This window comes from Sipha flava, unplaced genomic scaffold (genome assembly GCF_003268045.1).
Source record: "Sipha flava isolate LNK unplaced genomic scaffold, YSA_version1 271_pilon_pilon, whole genome shotgun sequence".
Classification (NCBI taxonomy): domain Eukaryota; kingdom Metazoa; phylum Arthropoda; class Insecta; order Hemiptera; family Aphididae; genus Sipha; species Sipha flava.
Window position 1 is genome coordinate 383,670 of NW_020272935.1, and position 16,085 is coordinate 399,754.

The window sequence follows — 16,085 nt, forward strand, 5'->3', positions numbered from 1 at the left end:
AGCACCTCCAAAATTGGTATTACAGTTGTCACCGGTAAATGCAATAATTTTGTGAGATAATTTAAATTTTGTTAAAATTTCCATAATATAAGATGACAAAATATCTGAAGTTTCTCTTTTCAAATTTGTGAATTCTAACACTTTTATTTGAACTCCCGTTTTAGGATCAAAATATCGAATAAGAATGGGGACAATTTTTAAATTCTTATGATTTGAAGTGTCAATCATAATTGTCGAAAAATTAACAGCCTTTAATTCGTCTATTATTTGATCCATTGCAAAAAGAACCAATACATTTAGAATAATTGATTCACACTTGGTACGCGCACAAGAAAAAATTTTTTCATGTAACTTTTTTATTAAAGTAGTAGTACAATCCTATCGGCGTAGGGAATGTGGCGCGCCCATCGCCCAATGTACAACAGTACATTGCAGTAGCCCTTCCCTGGCCTTAACTGGCTGGGGGAAGTCTGGTCCTCCAGGTTGGGGGCTTAGCACAGGGTTGACAACCCTGTCTTAGAAAAATCTTATTGTTATGTTACCAACACATAATAAACCTCGGACACAGAGAAATGGTTTTAATTTTGGACACGGAAATCGGAAGGTTGATTTTAAGATAGCGACTTGGAATATATTAAGCCTCTATAGAAGCGGTGCATGCCAGAACCTGGTGGAGGTGCTAGGGACATATAAAGTTAAAATAGCAGCCTTACAGGAAATAAGGTGGAAGGGAGCAGGACAAGTAACAGTAAAAGATTATGAAATATACTTCTCAGGAATGGTAGACAGACACAGTTTTGGGAGCGGATTCGCTGTGCACAGGTCGATGGTACCACATGTTAAAGAATTTAGACCAGTTTCGGAAAGGATAGCAGTGATGAGAATAAAAAGCAGACCGATAGATCTTATACTAATATGTGTACATGCCCCCACGGACACAAGTGAAGACCACATTAAGGATGCTTTCTATGAAGACCTGGATACAACATATGAAAGGCTGCCAGGAAATGTTATAAAAATTTTGCTAGGAGATCTGAACGCAAAGTGTGGAAAGGAAGAACACTTTCTACCAATTATAGGTAGTGAAAGCGTTCATAATACTAGCAATGAAAATGGGCTGAGAGTTATATCATTCGCAGCATCCAAGGATATGATTATAAGTAGTACAACCTTCCCCCACAAAGATATACACAAAACAACTTGGAAGTCACCAGATGGTAAAACAGCCAACCAGATTGACCATGTACTAATACAAAAGCGCTTCAGGTCCTATATCATTGATGTAAGAAGCTTTAGAGGGGCTGACTGTGATACTGATCACTTCCTGGTACTAGCAACTCTAAGAATTAACTTATTGGGTCATAAGAAACTGAGGGAAAAAAGAAGGACAAACATCAACGTAGAGGCAATTAAGGACCCAGAAAACCAACGAAATTTCATGAAAAAAATGGACAAAAATATAAAGGACCTCAACCTCAACTTACAAGATATAGACGCGGACTGGAACAAAGTCAATACAATTCTTATGGAGACTGCAGAACAAGAAATTGGTTTAATGAAGAAAAAAAATAATAAATGGTTTAACGAAGTGTGTAGGAAAGCGGTTCAGGAGCGGAAATTATCGAGAGATAGTTTTCTGACTTCGCAAGATCAGGACACAAAGGAGAAATACGAAATAGAACGTAGAAAGTGCAAACATATAATTCAAAGGGAAAAAATGAAATTTCTTAATGGAATATTAGAAGAAGCAGAAAGAAACTGTTCCTATGGTAACGCAAGAAATTTCTTCAGGATCATCAAAAAACATCAACACTTCAACATATAAACATATAAACATGTAAACATATAAACAGAGGAGGGTGGTATAAATCTGTGAAATCGGTAGAAGTGTTAGCAAGTTTGACAGAAGGTGTATCAAAACTAGAAAAAAGAAAATTTAGAAGGCATCCATGGGCATTAGGCACTTGATTGAGCTGGTAAAAATTAAAGTATGAAGAAGAATCGATAAGATAGATAGAAATGTTAGACATAGTGACAGATAGACCAAGGTTGCTTTTAAACCATTTAATAAGGAATAGATTATAGTCAACATAGAGAAGGATAGAAGAAGGGTTGATAGATAATATGAAGTGTTCAATAGAAGAGGTTTAGATTTAAAAAACTGGAATCGGAGTCACAGATGATAAGTAAATTGCACCTATGAGGACTTTGAATGAATTAATGACAGAAAAGCATATAGTTGCTCGAGCATATTAATATTGGCATTGATATGAGTAGATATTATAATAACTATGAGAACATCGCCTCCTCGTGAATAGCTACTGTTATTTAGGTTTCTATAAACTCTAAAGATTTAATAGTCAGAAAGGACAAGGTTAGAGTCGTGAACATCAGGAAAGAGTCGTGTTTATTTAAGGATGATGATATCATAACAATTAAAAATAGAATTAGAACTTCTAAAATTACTTAATTTAATTTTTAACCCATGAAACACTTTGATAGAACATTTTTAAACTACATAATTTAGAAATAAAAGGAGAATTATTTTTATATTGGTTTTCAAAATCAAAAAAATGTATAGTTATATCAATTTATACCTTGTAAAAATAGCACGAAGATAGGGGGACAACATGAAAACAATTAAAATCGATAAAGTATGATGGTAATCCGACTTCAAAATAAGTATTTAGTTTATCATCCAAACTAGTTAATCTTAACTAGTGACGTGACAATGGATATTATAATATAAAGAATAATCTTCATCTGCCTGAACAATGGGATGCCTGACAACTATATTGTGTTTACCGTTCTTCCTATGCTATTTTGAATCGGCATAAACTTAACGTAGGTATTTGCTATCTCTAGTGTTGGGAATAGATAATGCAAAATTGATCTAAATAAAGATGAAAGATAATATGTCCAAATTCATCTAGATAAAGATAATAGATTACAAAAATTAAAATATCTAGATAAAGATAAAAGATAATTTCATTTTTATCTAGATAAAAAAAAAAGATATTTTCAAAAAATGTTATTTTTTGGTCAATATTTCATATTCTAATAATATCTATGAAGACTCAATTATAATCAGAGGCGTATTTAAAAATTTCTTATGGGGGGAGGGGGCACAAACAAAAAGTTCAAAGTATACATAGTTGTACCTTTTCCATCTCAAAAAACTGTCATTTTTCATAACCAAATAATCAAAATACAAGTGTTTGAAAGAAACATAACATTTTATTACACAAATTTATAATAAAACATAGTTTTAAATATAATTTTTGTAATTACATTAACTGAAGACGTCTGGGGTGTCTATTAGCATATGCATCAACTACTTCTTAAAGTTGAATAATATTTCAGGGTGTATTCGATGGTATCATATTATCATGATCAGCAGCGAATTGGCTAAAAATTTCGGCCCGGGAAATCACCATATGACCGGCTCACCATTCAACAATAATAATTGTCCATAAAAGTCTCCTTTATTCATAGATTAAATGCTCCTAGAATTGTTTACATCACGTTTACACTGGGTTTTTATCACAATCATACAATTAAATACAATATACTTAAATACATTATTTTTATAAAATAATTTTTAATCCAAGTACATCGGCCCAGTGTTATAATACGACTACCGGCCCACCGGGAACTTTCCCGTTATCTCGGTGAGCCAGTCTGCCGCTGATCATGATATATTGATATTCCAGTATTTCACCGTGTACCCGTGCTTGAAAAATAAGAGGGCCTACAATAATAAATAAAGTATAAAATACGGTGAATGGGGGGCATGGGTCCCATGGGCCTACCCCTTAAATACGTCCCTAATTACAATCATTATTATCAATAGGTACCTAGGTGTTTAATGTTTATTGTAGTAATGTAGTGTACCATTAAGCAGTATTTATAAATAATGTATAATATTTAATGACAGTTAATCACTAAAATGTTACACAAAAAAAAAAAAAAAAAAAAATGAAAATTACTCTGTACGTATCATGATGAATACAGAATACATAAAAAAATATTTTAAGTTAACAATATTGTTTTCCATATAACATTAATTTGATGATTTTCATTATTTTATAAGTAGTTATGACTTTACGGGTTCCAAGAGTGAAGTAATGACTATTCAGCGTATAAGTTACGTATGTATACTAAAATCAAATACATACTATATTTGGAACTTCCATGGAAAAATAAGAAATTAAGTTTAAAAATACCAAAAATATTTTCCCGACTTGAAAATATAAACAAAATGACATACCAAGAAATAATTATTACTTATTAATAATACACGAATTATGATTATGAATACAAAATCTATATGTATAAAATAAAGTCAGGTTATTTACAGAATTTATAACTCAAGAACGGCTCGACCGATTTTAATGATTTCTGATTTGTTAGATTCGTCTTCATACAAGAATAAAAATAACTCTAATCTTGGCAAGAATACAGACAATTATCTAGATAAGTAAAAATTTTATCTTAGATAAGTAATTAGATAACTTAGCATTATTTATCTAGATAAGATAAAAGATAACAAAAAATTTATCAAGATAAGTTCCATCACTGGCTGTCTCTCCATTAATGTACGATCACGAACATTCGTCTTAACCAACAATAAGGTTGGGGGAGGGTTCGTAACAGCACGAGCGCATATACCGTTTACAAAGTCGCTCACTAACTAGAGGGAAATTACTTTTGTTGTAAATATAACTTTTAACACATGAGAGTTCTTGCCAATTTTGCGGCCCAACCTGATTATTTTCAAATTCAAAAGCAGAGACATAAAAAGTAGTAAAATAGATACAAACAGATGCTGTATATCATTAGCTATACGTCCAGTTGGTATAGTAGCAGAAGATTCAGGAAGTCCATGGAAAATAACATTATATGAGCATTTTTTTCTCTCTGACAATTCTTGAAGAATCTGATGAAAGTTGTCGTCAGATAAAGCGGGTGATTTATTCACTCTAGATTCAATGACACAAATCATATCGTTGAGGGTAGAAATTGTGTTACAAAAAGTGGTATTATATGCTCATTCATCAACAATTTGAGAAGCTAGTGAATCAATACTAGATTGAAGTTTACACTAAACTTTTTGTTAAATGTAAGGATTAAAGCCTTACGTTGAGCAAGAGTGGCATCCTGAGTTTTACGCATTACCAAAATTACTCCATTTAACTCATCAGATGATAGTGGGGTGGACGTAGGTGGAATAATCGAAGGCTTGGTAGATGTATTGATGGTATTATAGATATGAGTTTTATTAATGCTGATCAGAGACATTTGGTGAATTAAGATTAGTAGTAGACAGTAGGATTTATAGCAGAAATAACTCCTTAAAGGGCAGAAGATGGAAGGTAAATAGTAAGATCCACACATTTAATAATTAGTTAAAGAATAGTAGTCTATATCCAGAACAAATGATAACATAGTTGGAGTGGCCTTGACATATGACATGAACGAAATAAAAATAACGCAAATAATAACACAATCGTGTGCTACAGCATATGTATGTAAATGAGTAACAAATATCAATAAGATATAATAAATATAATTAATTTCTTATAAATAATTATCTTAATTTCTAACCTTCACTTTTTGTAGAAAAAGAAAACTGCACTTATAGAAAAATTTTATACAGACTGACTTTACACAGACAACAGTCATTACGCAAACTTGTAATAATTTTTTTGGGCATAAAAATGCAAAAACCCGACTACAGTTTCTGGTAAAAAGACAAAGAGACTAATGATTATATTAGTGTAACTGTTACTTGTGACAATACGTACATAATCGCATATCAAAAACTCTTTTAACACAGATTAATACAGTTGAATAATAACTAGAGTTAGGATGTTGATGACTCTTGCATTTCTTTCTCTTTGACTCTATACAATGCTATCCTAGCTAAAAATTGGTTTCATGTTCCCTTGATGCAGAATATTCTAATTTTATTTTGCATTTTTTTTTTTTTTTTTAATTTTTAGACATTTTTAGCAATAACGCATTTTTTTGATTTTTTAACGTTATTTTTCAACATTTTTAAATCATTTTTTCATCTTTTAGGTAATTTTTTGTAGTTTTTGTACAAAGTGGGGGATTTTTCTCAAATATTTAATTTTAACCCAAGTTTGGAAACAAATTAAATTTATTGTTGTGATTAAATTTATCACGTTCCGATATAATTTTATATAATGCTTAAAATGTAAACTATTGTTTATTAATTTTATTATTTCTAATTCATATTTTAAATTACTACTACACACATTACCATACCCATATCTCTTATAAAAATTATTATTTATAAATACATTTTTTTCACTTACCTACTTAATTAGTTTTTTATGTAATTTTTAAGGTAATTTTTTGTAGTTTTTATTGCATTTTTGCACTTTTTAAAGGACATTTTTGAGAATTAAATAAATAGATAAGTAATAAGTAACCAGTTTGATCTAGATAAATGTAATTTGATTTTTAACATTTTTCTCTTTTTTAACCACTCAAATCAGGTATAAATGTATAATACTTATACAAAATTATTTAGTTTAATAAAATTATTCTAAACGCAGGTACTTACACGGCAGGACCATGTGGTTGCGGACATCAACCAACGCAACCGTTTGGTTAGACGTAAAATTCGCCATGGGTCCGAGTTTCATCTCCACTGTCTTGATCAGTGGACAAGCGACACTACCACAAGTCCGGTCCGTTTCCTGACCGCCATCCCTGGCAAACATGGTCCCGAGTATGTCGCCAGTTCGTGTTCCACTTATCATGAACGCAACGAACGCATTTCCGGCAATCAAGCCCACGTCGTGCGCCACCTGCGACCATAAGGCGAAATCATTACATAACAATATTTGATTAAGACACATATCGTAGTTATATAATAAAATCAGGCATATAGTCAAATCATACTGACTATAGGGTGTACAATGTACTCGTACTATCATCTACGTTTATCACATCTAATTAGTTATTACCTGTATATATTTATGATTTCACTTTTAAAACAATAGTAATAAATTATTACTATTGTTTTAACGTTTATAAACAGTTATAAACATTTGTTTAATTTCATATACCAACGTGTTTTACATATTAATAAATAATACATGGCTTTTCTATATATAAAATAGCAATAAATAACTGATAGAAAATATATTTAAATTTTTAAAATAATACAAAATGTTTTTTTTATTATTTGCCTAACATGAAATAGGTATTTAATCAAATGCCAATCATTTAATTAAATGACTAGGCATTTAACTTTATCTGATTTTACTATATGCCTACAACACATACATGTGCATGATAATGTATCGCAAGACTGCTGATTATTGGTAAAAAATAATAAACATTCTGGTTGGGTTTCCTAACAGAGTTTATGTTCAACCCACTTGAAATATAATAATTTTTCATGCCAACTAACGTATGAGTGATGTATTTTTAATTTTTAATCCTCTGTAAAAATAGAAATATTGGTTTTACCATGATGTAAGTTTCGACCACAATGATAGCTTAGATGAGCACAATTATAAAAGGTTTTTGATAGTGTATATTTAGTAATTTTACAAATTTCCAACAGTTTTTATAATAATTGCAAAAACTAACGAAAAGCTAAAAAAACAACTACATTTAAGACATACTGATTTTCTACAAAATCTAATGTTTTTTCGTCGTAATTTTAAAAATAATAACTGTAAAAAATGTAATTTTCATGAATGCTCATGTCACAGTTTGCTATCAATGGTATAATTTTCAAAAGACTTTTTTTTTATAGCTTTTTTAAAAAAATATCGATAAAATAATTTTGGTTCCTCCAAACAATAAATGTATGATAAATATCGATTAATAAAAAAAAAATGAGTTTAATATCAAAAATAATTAGTTGTTAAATAATAATTAGAGTGTTTTAATATTAAATGTTGACAAAACATTAAAAATTGAAAGGATCCGCTACATTTTTTTAACTCAAATTTCATCAACTTTTCAATTTTTTACTTTAGGTTTAGAAATTTAATACAGCCTTTTTCATATCATTTTTTTTTTTTTTTTTATAAGCAATAAAAAAATATACTAGATGATTTATAAAATATAATTTTATAAATATAAAATGATTTATAAGCATAAAAAAAATCATCAAATTTTCAATATTAATTACTTAAATAAAATAATAATATTAGTTAAGGACATTTCATGGTTTCGAAATATTTAAATTTAATATATTCACGTGTATATTTACGCATTGTATATTTATTATATTTATATTTACGTCAAACGGTAATTTGCAGGATAATAGCACAGACTATAAGAAAACAGATAGCTCACTCGGCCGAAAACAATGGAAAAAAAATAAGATTCTCTAATTGGGTGCGACCAAATCAGTGTAGCTGAATGCATTTAACTAAATTATTGTTCAGATGTTATACAATATTATTGTATATTTGTGTCTATCATTTAATACCATTTGAAATTAACCATTTTAAAATCTATTTTCATTTAATAAAGATCGTAAATCAAGTATTAATACAAGCATATTTAATAATAAAAGCTATTTAATTATGTTAAATGATAATTGATCAGTAAGTTAGTGCTGTTTGAATTCGTTAAAGGCAATAGTTATAGTTGTTTATTAATTATTTTATCAGTTAACACAAGCTTTTAACAATGATGATGATGAAATCATACTTAACATAGTAAAAATATTTATTTCAATATTTGAACATTATCCACAAGAACAACAAAGGTAAGTACATATTAAAACATAAAAATTACATACAATAGGTAGGTAATCTAGATAAATCTATAATAGGTAATTATAGGTAAGTATTCTAAACGATTACAAAGGTCATTATTTTCTTCATAACTTAACTATACTTTATTTACAACATTGGACGCATTATATTATTATACAAGTCATATAATACATAACTAATGTTTAATTTATAATTTAGTTACAGATATTCAAACATAAATGGAACAAATGTAGTATTAAACAATTCAATTACATAGTAATTAGCTCATATTAAATTCTAATAAAAAAAGGTATTTATTAAACTATAATACATCAAAATAATTATAATATTAGTACAGTTACAAAAATGTATTTTACAAATGCTGTAAAATTTCTAACTTTCTGTTTTATTCAATAATATTAAAAAGAATATAATTTAAGCCTGGTATCCTTTCAAATAAATGAGTTAATCTTTTTAAAGTAGAAATTGATGATAATGAAAGAATATTCAATAAAAATTTATAGACTCTAGGTCCTAAAAAATAAATAGTTAATGCTAATTGTTTAATTTCATTATTTTATCTAAAATCTTTTTTTTTGTTTTTTTTTTTTTTTAAATTAATTAGGGAATTGGCAACAGTACATAATCCAGGTGATAAATATTTTTCACTTAATCTTAAAAAATGTTCAACTGTATCATAATTAGATAACTGTAAATTTAAACTTACTATATTTTTCTTTACATTTTTTATTTCTTGTTTTCCAGAATAAATCTCCATAACCAGTTTTTGTTTTCTTGGTGTGTTTGCCGATAAATATCCAAGTATTTTATTTGAAGAATTAATAGTTATTGAGCTCTAAGATTTATTTGAAGCACCAGAAATATTCATGAATCCACTTACATGAGTTCTTAATTCTTCAGTACCTGGAATTGAACTACTACAGCTACTCTGACCTTTTGAACTATTATCAAAATTCTGTGGGTCTTCATGGATTTTTGACTGTAATTTAGCCAATTTAGATCTTTCAAAAATTATTTCATTTAAAAAAATAATTAAAATTTAATTATTTAACCAAGAATTAGTGTATTAATATTAAAATTAGTTTTTGAAATTATTTAAATTATTTTTAAACATATTTTAATAATTTTGTTATTTACTTACCATTAAATACTGATGGAATAGCATTGAAAACTAGTCTGTTTTTTGTTTTAGAGTTCAAAAACATTGAATCTATAAAGTGATCACCACATACTTTGTAACTATTTTTTTTTTTAGTTCTTTGGTCAAATTTTCTGTACCACAATTTATTATTCATGTTGCTAGACAATCGTCTTTTGGATATTGAAAAAAACTTACATTCCTATTACTTGTTTATTTTTGCAAAATTGTACAGAACATCACATTCCTGTTTTTTTAATGCTCATTTTTTAATTTTGTAACTCAAGAGCACAATACAAAATTGTATACAAAAAAAAATAAATATTTTGAAACTTACACACTCAGTCAATGGTCAACTAATAAGCCACATGAAAATCACAAAAACAGCAACTAGAGGCTAGGATAACCTAACTCTTAAGGGATGTGAAAGGTCAAAATCTAAATAATACAACCCCCACGTCACAAGGCATGAATGGGTAGTTAGTATGATTTCAATGTTGGCGCCAGGTAGGAATCAAGACATTTTTTTTGTCATGTTTCAATAGAATCTTCATACCAGCACTGTGGTCACAGTGATTTCATCGCGGAGATAATATTCATAGTTTTGTTTACATCCCGAGTGAGCTATCTATTTTCATATAGTCTGTGGAAATAGTACGTGGAACATATATTTAAGATTGTATTATTTATGAGTGCACTGCACATACAATTTTAAATTTTCTCAAATTTTGCATATCATTAGTGAAATTAAAAAATAAAAATTTAAAGCCTAGGAACAATAGTACATTTTTTAAATTCTTCTATAGATTAACGGCGCTCTCTTATTAATCCACAAATATCCGTAGACCAGGTTAGGTTAATCTTAAAATCGATTTTAATTAATTAATTAATTAGTTAATTCGATATAATTCTTAATATCACATAAGGGCAATGCTTTACATCCCAATAATTTTTTCGGATTTCGGGTTTCGGGTGTTAAATATATTCGGGTGTTCAAACACCGCAATACAACATTTAAACAAACGTTTGGGTGTTAATAACCGTTATTATTCGGGTTAATATTAGTTAATACGGGTGTTAAGTAGTCAAGGAAAAATATTATTTTTCATTTGTGGTGGAGAGGCTGAACCCCCCCCTCCACTAATAAAACATTTATATTTTTCGTTACCCGCCTATGTAATAAATATTAATTTCTTATACAACTGTGCAACAGTTTTTTAGACCAAACTATCACTATGTTAATTTCAAGCAATTGTGTAACTATGATTTATTTTCGGGGAAGAGGGTGTTATTTTACATGAGTATGAAGCTTATAAATTGTGATATCTATTAAAATTAAAAATACAAACACTATGTTCTACTTCTAGTTAATGTGGGCATATCGCATTCGACAAAAAACAAACTATTTTGTATTCTGCGTTTGTGTTTGTGGCATAGGCGGAAATCGGGGGGAGGGGGCTTGAGGGGACTAAGCCCCCCAGAAATATAAAGTACAGGTCTTAGTCCTCTTAGCCCTAAAAATTGTTATGTGACTAAAATACAAAAATTAATGTAATTATAAAATGTATTTTTAATAACTGAATTAAAAAAAAAATATTCTGTGATAAAAATTAAATCAAATTCGTAAGATTTTACAAACTAATATTCCGTTTTGTTTACTTTTTATCTGACACTATATTCATATTTATTATTAAATCATTATACTCATTATGTTTAATTACCAATTCAACTATTGTATCACGTTATCTATCAATATTTTAATTGTCGAACTATAATAGTTTATACTGGAAGTTCTTAATTAATAGGTAAAAAAAAAAAACTTAGCTAAATAATTCTGATTATTATTAATTATATTTTTGTTAGAAAATTATTCAACTTCATTGTAAGTAAATAGTTTAAACTACTGAAAAAATATTGATAATATTGCATTGTTTCTTATATTCTTATGTATCTCATATATATATTATAAATTAAATTAATTTATATTAATTTTATAGAAACAATCAAAACTGATAAAATATCAAAATAACAAACTGAAATTTACGTGTTCATTTTACTATATATATATATATTATGGACCTTATTTCTGAACTTCTGAACTTTTAATTTCTCATCCACTCATTTTATTCATTATAATAACAAAGTAATTTAAGTTAAATTTTATCATGATATTTTGTTTAATATTTTCTAAGAAAAATTATACTCGTAAATTATCGAATAGTACATTTGTTTAAAAAAACTGAATTTTTTCCTGTTTTTTTTTTTTTTTCAGTATATTAGAATTACGGTTGATGATACAACACAATAACTTATATAAGAGAATGATAAAAAAATAAATTTTCTAAAAAAGATTGTAACAATATAGGTACATACCCCTACAATATTGGCAACCCGAGTATCTTCCCTGTTGACCTTTGCGCCTCTAGTGGAGCAATCACGGTAAAGATACTAGGGAATGCCTATAAATGTACAATAGATGGCGTTAGTCCTCTATAGTGTTTTAAATGTGATTTTATTTTTATATTAAAAATAAATAATATCATTAAAAAAGTAAATATTAACAGTAAATCGGACTCAACACCTAATGGTCCATGTCACCACAAACTTTGGATTAGTGATTCCATACAGAATCTCAAGTCAAAACAATAATATTTTTAACACTACCCACCATAATAACAACAAAATTATATAAAAAGGCAAAATGACACACCGAGCATCATCATTCCCGATACCAGTGTGGTAGTGTATATACGGCATTTCATTATTGACCTGTATACTGATATACTCTCCACCCTAATATTTTTCCCGATTTCCCGTGAGGTTGATATTCCGGCACATGTCCACACATTGGCCCCTGGAAAATTACACCAAACCTACGAGATCCGTAATAAGTAATAAATCAGCATTCAGCAAGAAGGATATTTAGAAGTATATTCAGTCGTCTATCTGTAAGCCAATCAGCCAGCCACTAGGAGGAGTTCTGCCCGTGCTGCATCCCCAGTGAAGCTCGCTCTACTTACGGATTTGAAGAAGAGCCATTGCTGCTGCCCAATAGTCAGTCCATTATAGGAGATCACTATTATTATAAGGTACAATCACATCAACTTATTTATTCTTTTTTGTGATAGTGAACACTTATTATTTGTTATATGCATATGTACACTTTTGGGAGTGTTCAATTTTTGTTAAATATTATTATTTTATTGTATTTTCTTGTATATATAGAAATAACCATTATATTAATTATTATTAATAACGTGCTCATAAGACAACAATAAATACTATATCCATCTTATGTATGTGTATGTCCGTTATAAGATAATAAGTATAAATTGCATTGCATTAATTATTTTATTGCAAGAGTCGGATAAATGTAAGAAAATTAAAAAATATATATTACATGTTAATACTCGTATACAAAACTATTAACTTAATAGTTTCAATAGCCCAGTCAAATTAGCAAAAAGTTCGCAATTAATTCCACGAAAGCTGCATTTCGATTTTTTTTTTTTTAGTTTATACCTCACTTATAAACATACTAAAATTCCTGACACCTACCCCTTGTGCGTAGCTCTCTACCCCTCTTCAAAGGGTGGCACACTTCTTCCACTGTTTTCACTTATAACTCGTCAGACTTTCAAGTTACAATAAAAATACCTATGACCTTAATTTTGGTCATATATATATATATATATAGAAATTATAAACGTAATTTAAATATAGTATTATGAAAATTTAAATGTAAAATGCCAGTGTATTTACAATATACATTATAATGCAATCAAAAATTAGTTCGTCATCATCCTTTTGTCTCATAAGTAGCTTCGTCCCTGCACGAGAGATCACATATTATTCACACCACTCCCTCGAATTGAAAGGGAATTAAAAACGGACAAAGACAATAAATAAAATACTCAAACATTGCATGGCGGTTCAGCCGTATACCGAACATGACGGCTTTTCACCTGAAGTCCTCTGGCCAGGTTTCTGGCCACCGCCTCCCGACGGCCGTTGCCCTCGAGTTCGCACTCCTCCCGGTCGGACAGTACATATGCCATTTTGGATGCGAGCATCATAAGTACCGCTGTTCGGGATGCCGTCCAGCAGCCCAGCCACGCACCCATCAGGATGTAACCAGGCAATAACACGGATACCTTGGGGTACAGGTGCACGGTGACGAACACTACTGACACCAAGTAACCGGCCACCAGACACGTCCGGGTGCCTAACTTGTTGACGGCCGTGGGCCCAAGCAACGCGCTTACCGCTGCCAAACCGAACATGGCCGACAAAAGTATAGACCCAATGTCCGTGGTCACTGTGGCAAAACCGCCGTTCTGTTTCAGCTTGTTCGGCCACCACCACGCAGATATGGAACCCTAAAAAACCGGAAACAACAAAAATTTTATAAAATTATCATGCACCGCAGTGGTCGTCTATTAAATAAATAATTATATTTTGGTAGGTGGGTGTCAATATAAAATTGTATATCACACTTATTTTTGGTGGGTGGATACCACTGAATGTGGCATGATTGAGCAAAGTAGTCCAATAGACGAAAACTTTGTACATGAAGAGTGTTCCATGAAGATATGACCACTGAAATATGGCTCACAAGGATAAAGATCACCAATATTCATAGTAATATTAATTTTAATTATATTTTTATATTTTTGTAAATCATTTAAGTATTTGTTTACTTAGTACAAAATCTTTATAATCTGTATATTTTAAACGACACAACTTTACCAAAATAACTCATTTTCAAAATAATATAAATACTGTACGGCTAGCCGTCATAAATCATAATCACGACACGTTGTCATTTTTATTTTGCACCATTATTATATTGAGTGCAATTTTATAAACCATAACCTAATTACCTAGTCACAAAGTGATCCCAAATTCAATTTTAGCTGGATAACATTTTTTTTCTTTAAATCAACTTTTTATTATGTAATTAATGTTTAAAACTATTTTTTAAATGAAAATGTAGTAATATTTACTAATAATATGTACAAAACAAACAATTTCCAATTGACATATTTAATTGTTATTTATTTTTATGTTATACATATTTAAATAATCTTTACAAAGTTATGGATTGTTTTCATAACTATCATAATAGTCTTCATCATCTTCATATTTATATTCATTTATTAATCACAATACTTTTGAATAAATCATAAACACATCGATTTAGATAAATGAACAACTTTATTATACGTCAGAGTATCATGATTTTTGGGTGTTTAGTAACTACTAATTACAAACACTAAAAGCAATGGAGCTCCTTGCCCCTCCCACTCCCTTCTATATTTACACATAAGTTTTTTCAATATTGAAAAGTTCCAATGTCTGTACATATCATTTTTGTTTTATAGTTTGGATAATTGATAGCAATGATGTGATCACCGAGTCCAATGATACTAAAAGGATAAGTATGTTAAATCTTCTGTGGTTTGCTCACGAGATGTTTTTCTGGTACTATATTGACGAGGACGAATTTAAATTCCTACACGAGACCTAGCAGGTAAAAAAACATATGTTGGTTCCTACATGATAAAAAAGTATATATGTAAGTTCCTACACTATAAAAAAAAGATGTGTATAGTTATGCTATACTATAAGATGACAAAATAATAAAAATCGAATAATAGGTACTTTTTATAAATAGACTGTAAATCATGACTGTAAAATATAACAAAAATCGTATTATTTTAAATTTGAAAAGGTATAAATAATTATAATAACATATTAAATATTCAAAAACTTTTCTAAAAAAAAATAATAATAATAATATTAAAAAGATAATATAACAATTATTTTTAAATAGTACCTGTATATTAAAATTGAATATACTGTTTAAAAATAATCGTTACAAAAAAATGTAATGTATTTATTGTTTACTATTTTTTGTTCACTATTTGTGTATCAATTAGTTTTATCTTAAACATGCCCCTGGGTTTGTGATCTAGGGTACCGATTACTAAAATATTAAGCTAAATATAAATATTCATTCTTGGAGTTTAGTACACGTATTAACTAGATATATTGAATATTTTATTTCGTAGTTATGAATTTTTTCTTCTTTTTTTTTATATAGACGGAAATTATTTAACCGATAAGTATTCATAATAGAACCCGTGGAAATCAAAATTAAGTATATG

General features: G+C 29.1%; 1 protein-coding gene across 2 annotated transcripts in view; it reads right to left on the minus strand.

Annotated features, from left to right (window-relative positions):
* Nucleotides 1-16,085, minus strand: part of LOC112685276 (protein unc-93 homolog A) — a 90,496-nt gene that overhangs the window by 32,772 nt on the left and 41,639 nt on the right. For both annotated transcript variants that reach the window (XM_025557111.1, XM_025557112.1), the window contains exons 3-4: nucleotides 13,881-14,294; nucleotides 6,596-6,842 (exon numbers count right to left, since the gene is read on the minus strand). In XM_025557111.1, the coding sequence (XP_025412896.1) occupies nucleotides 6,596-6,842; nucleotides 13,881-14,294 (661 nt within the window). The remainder of the gene's footprint in view (nucleotides 1-6,595; nucleotides 6,843-13,880; nucleotides 14,295-16,085) is intronic.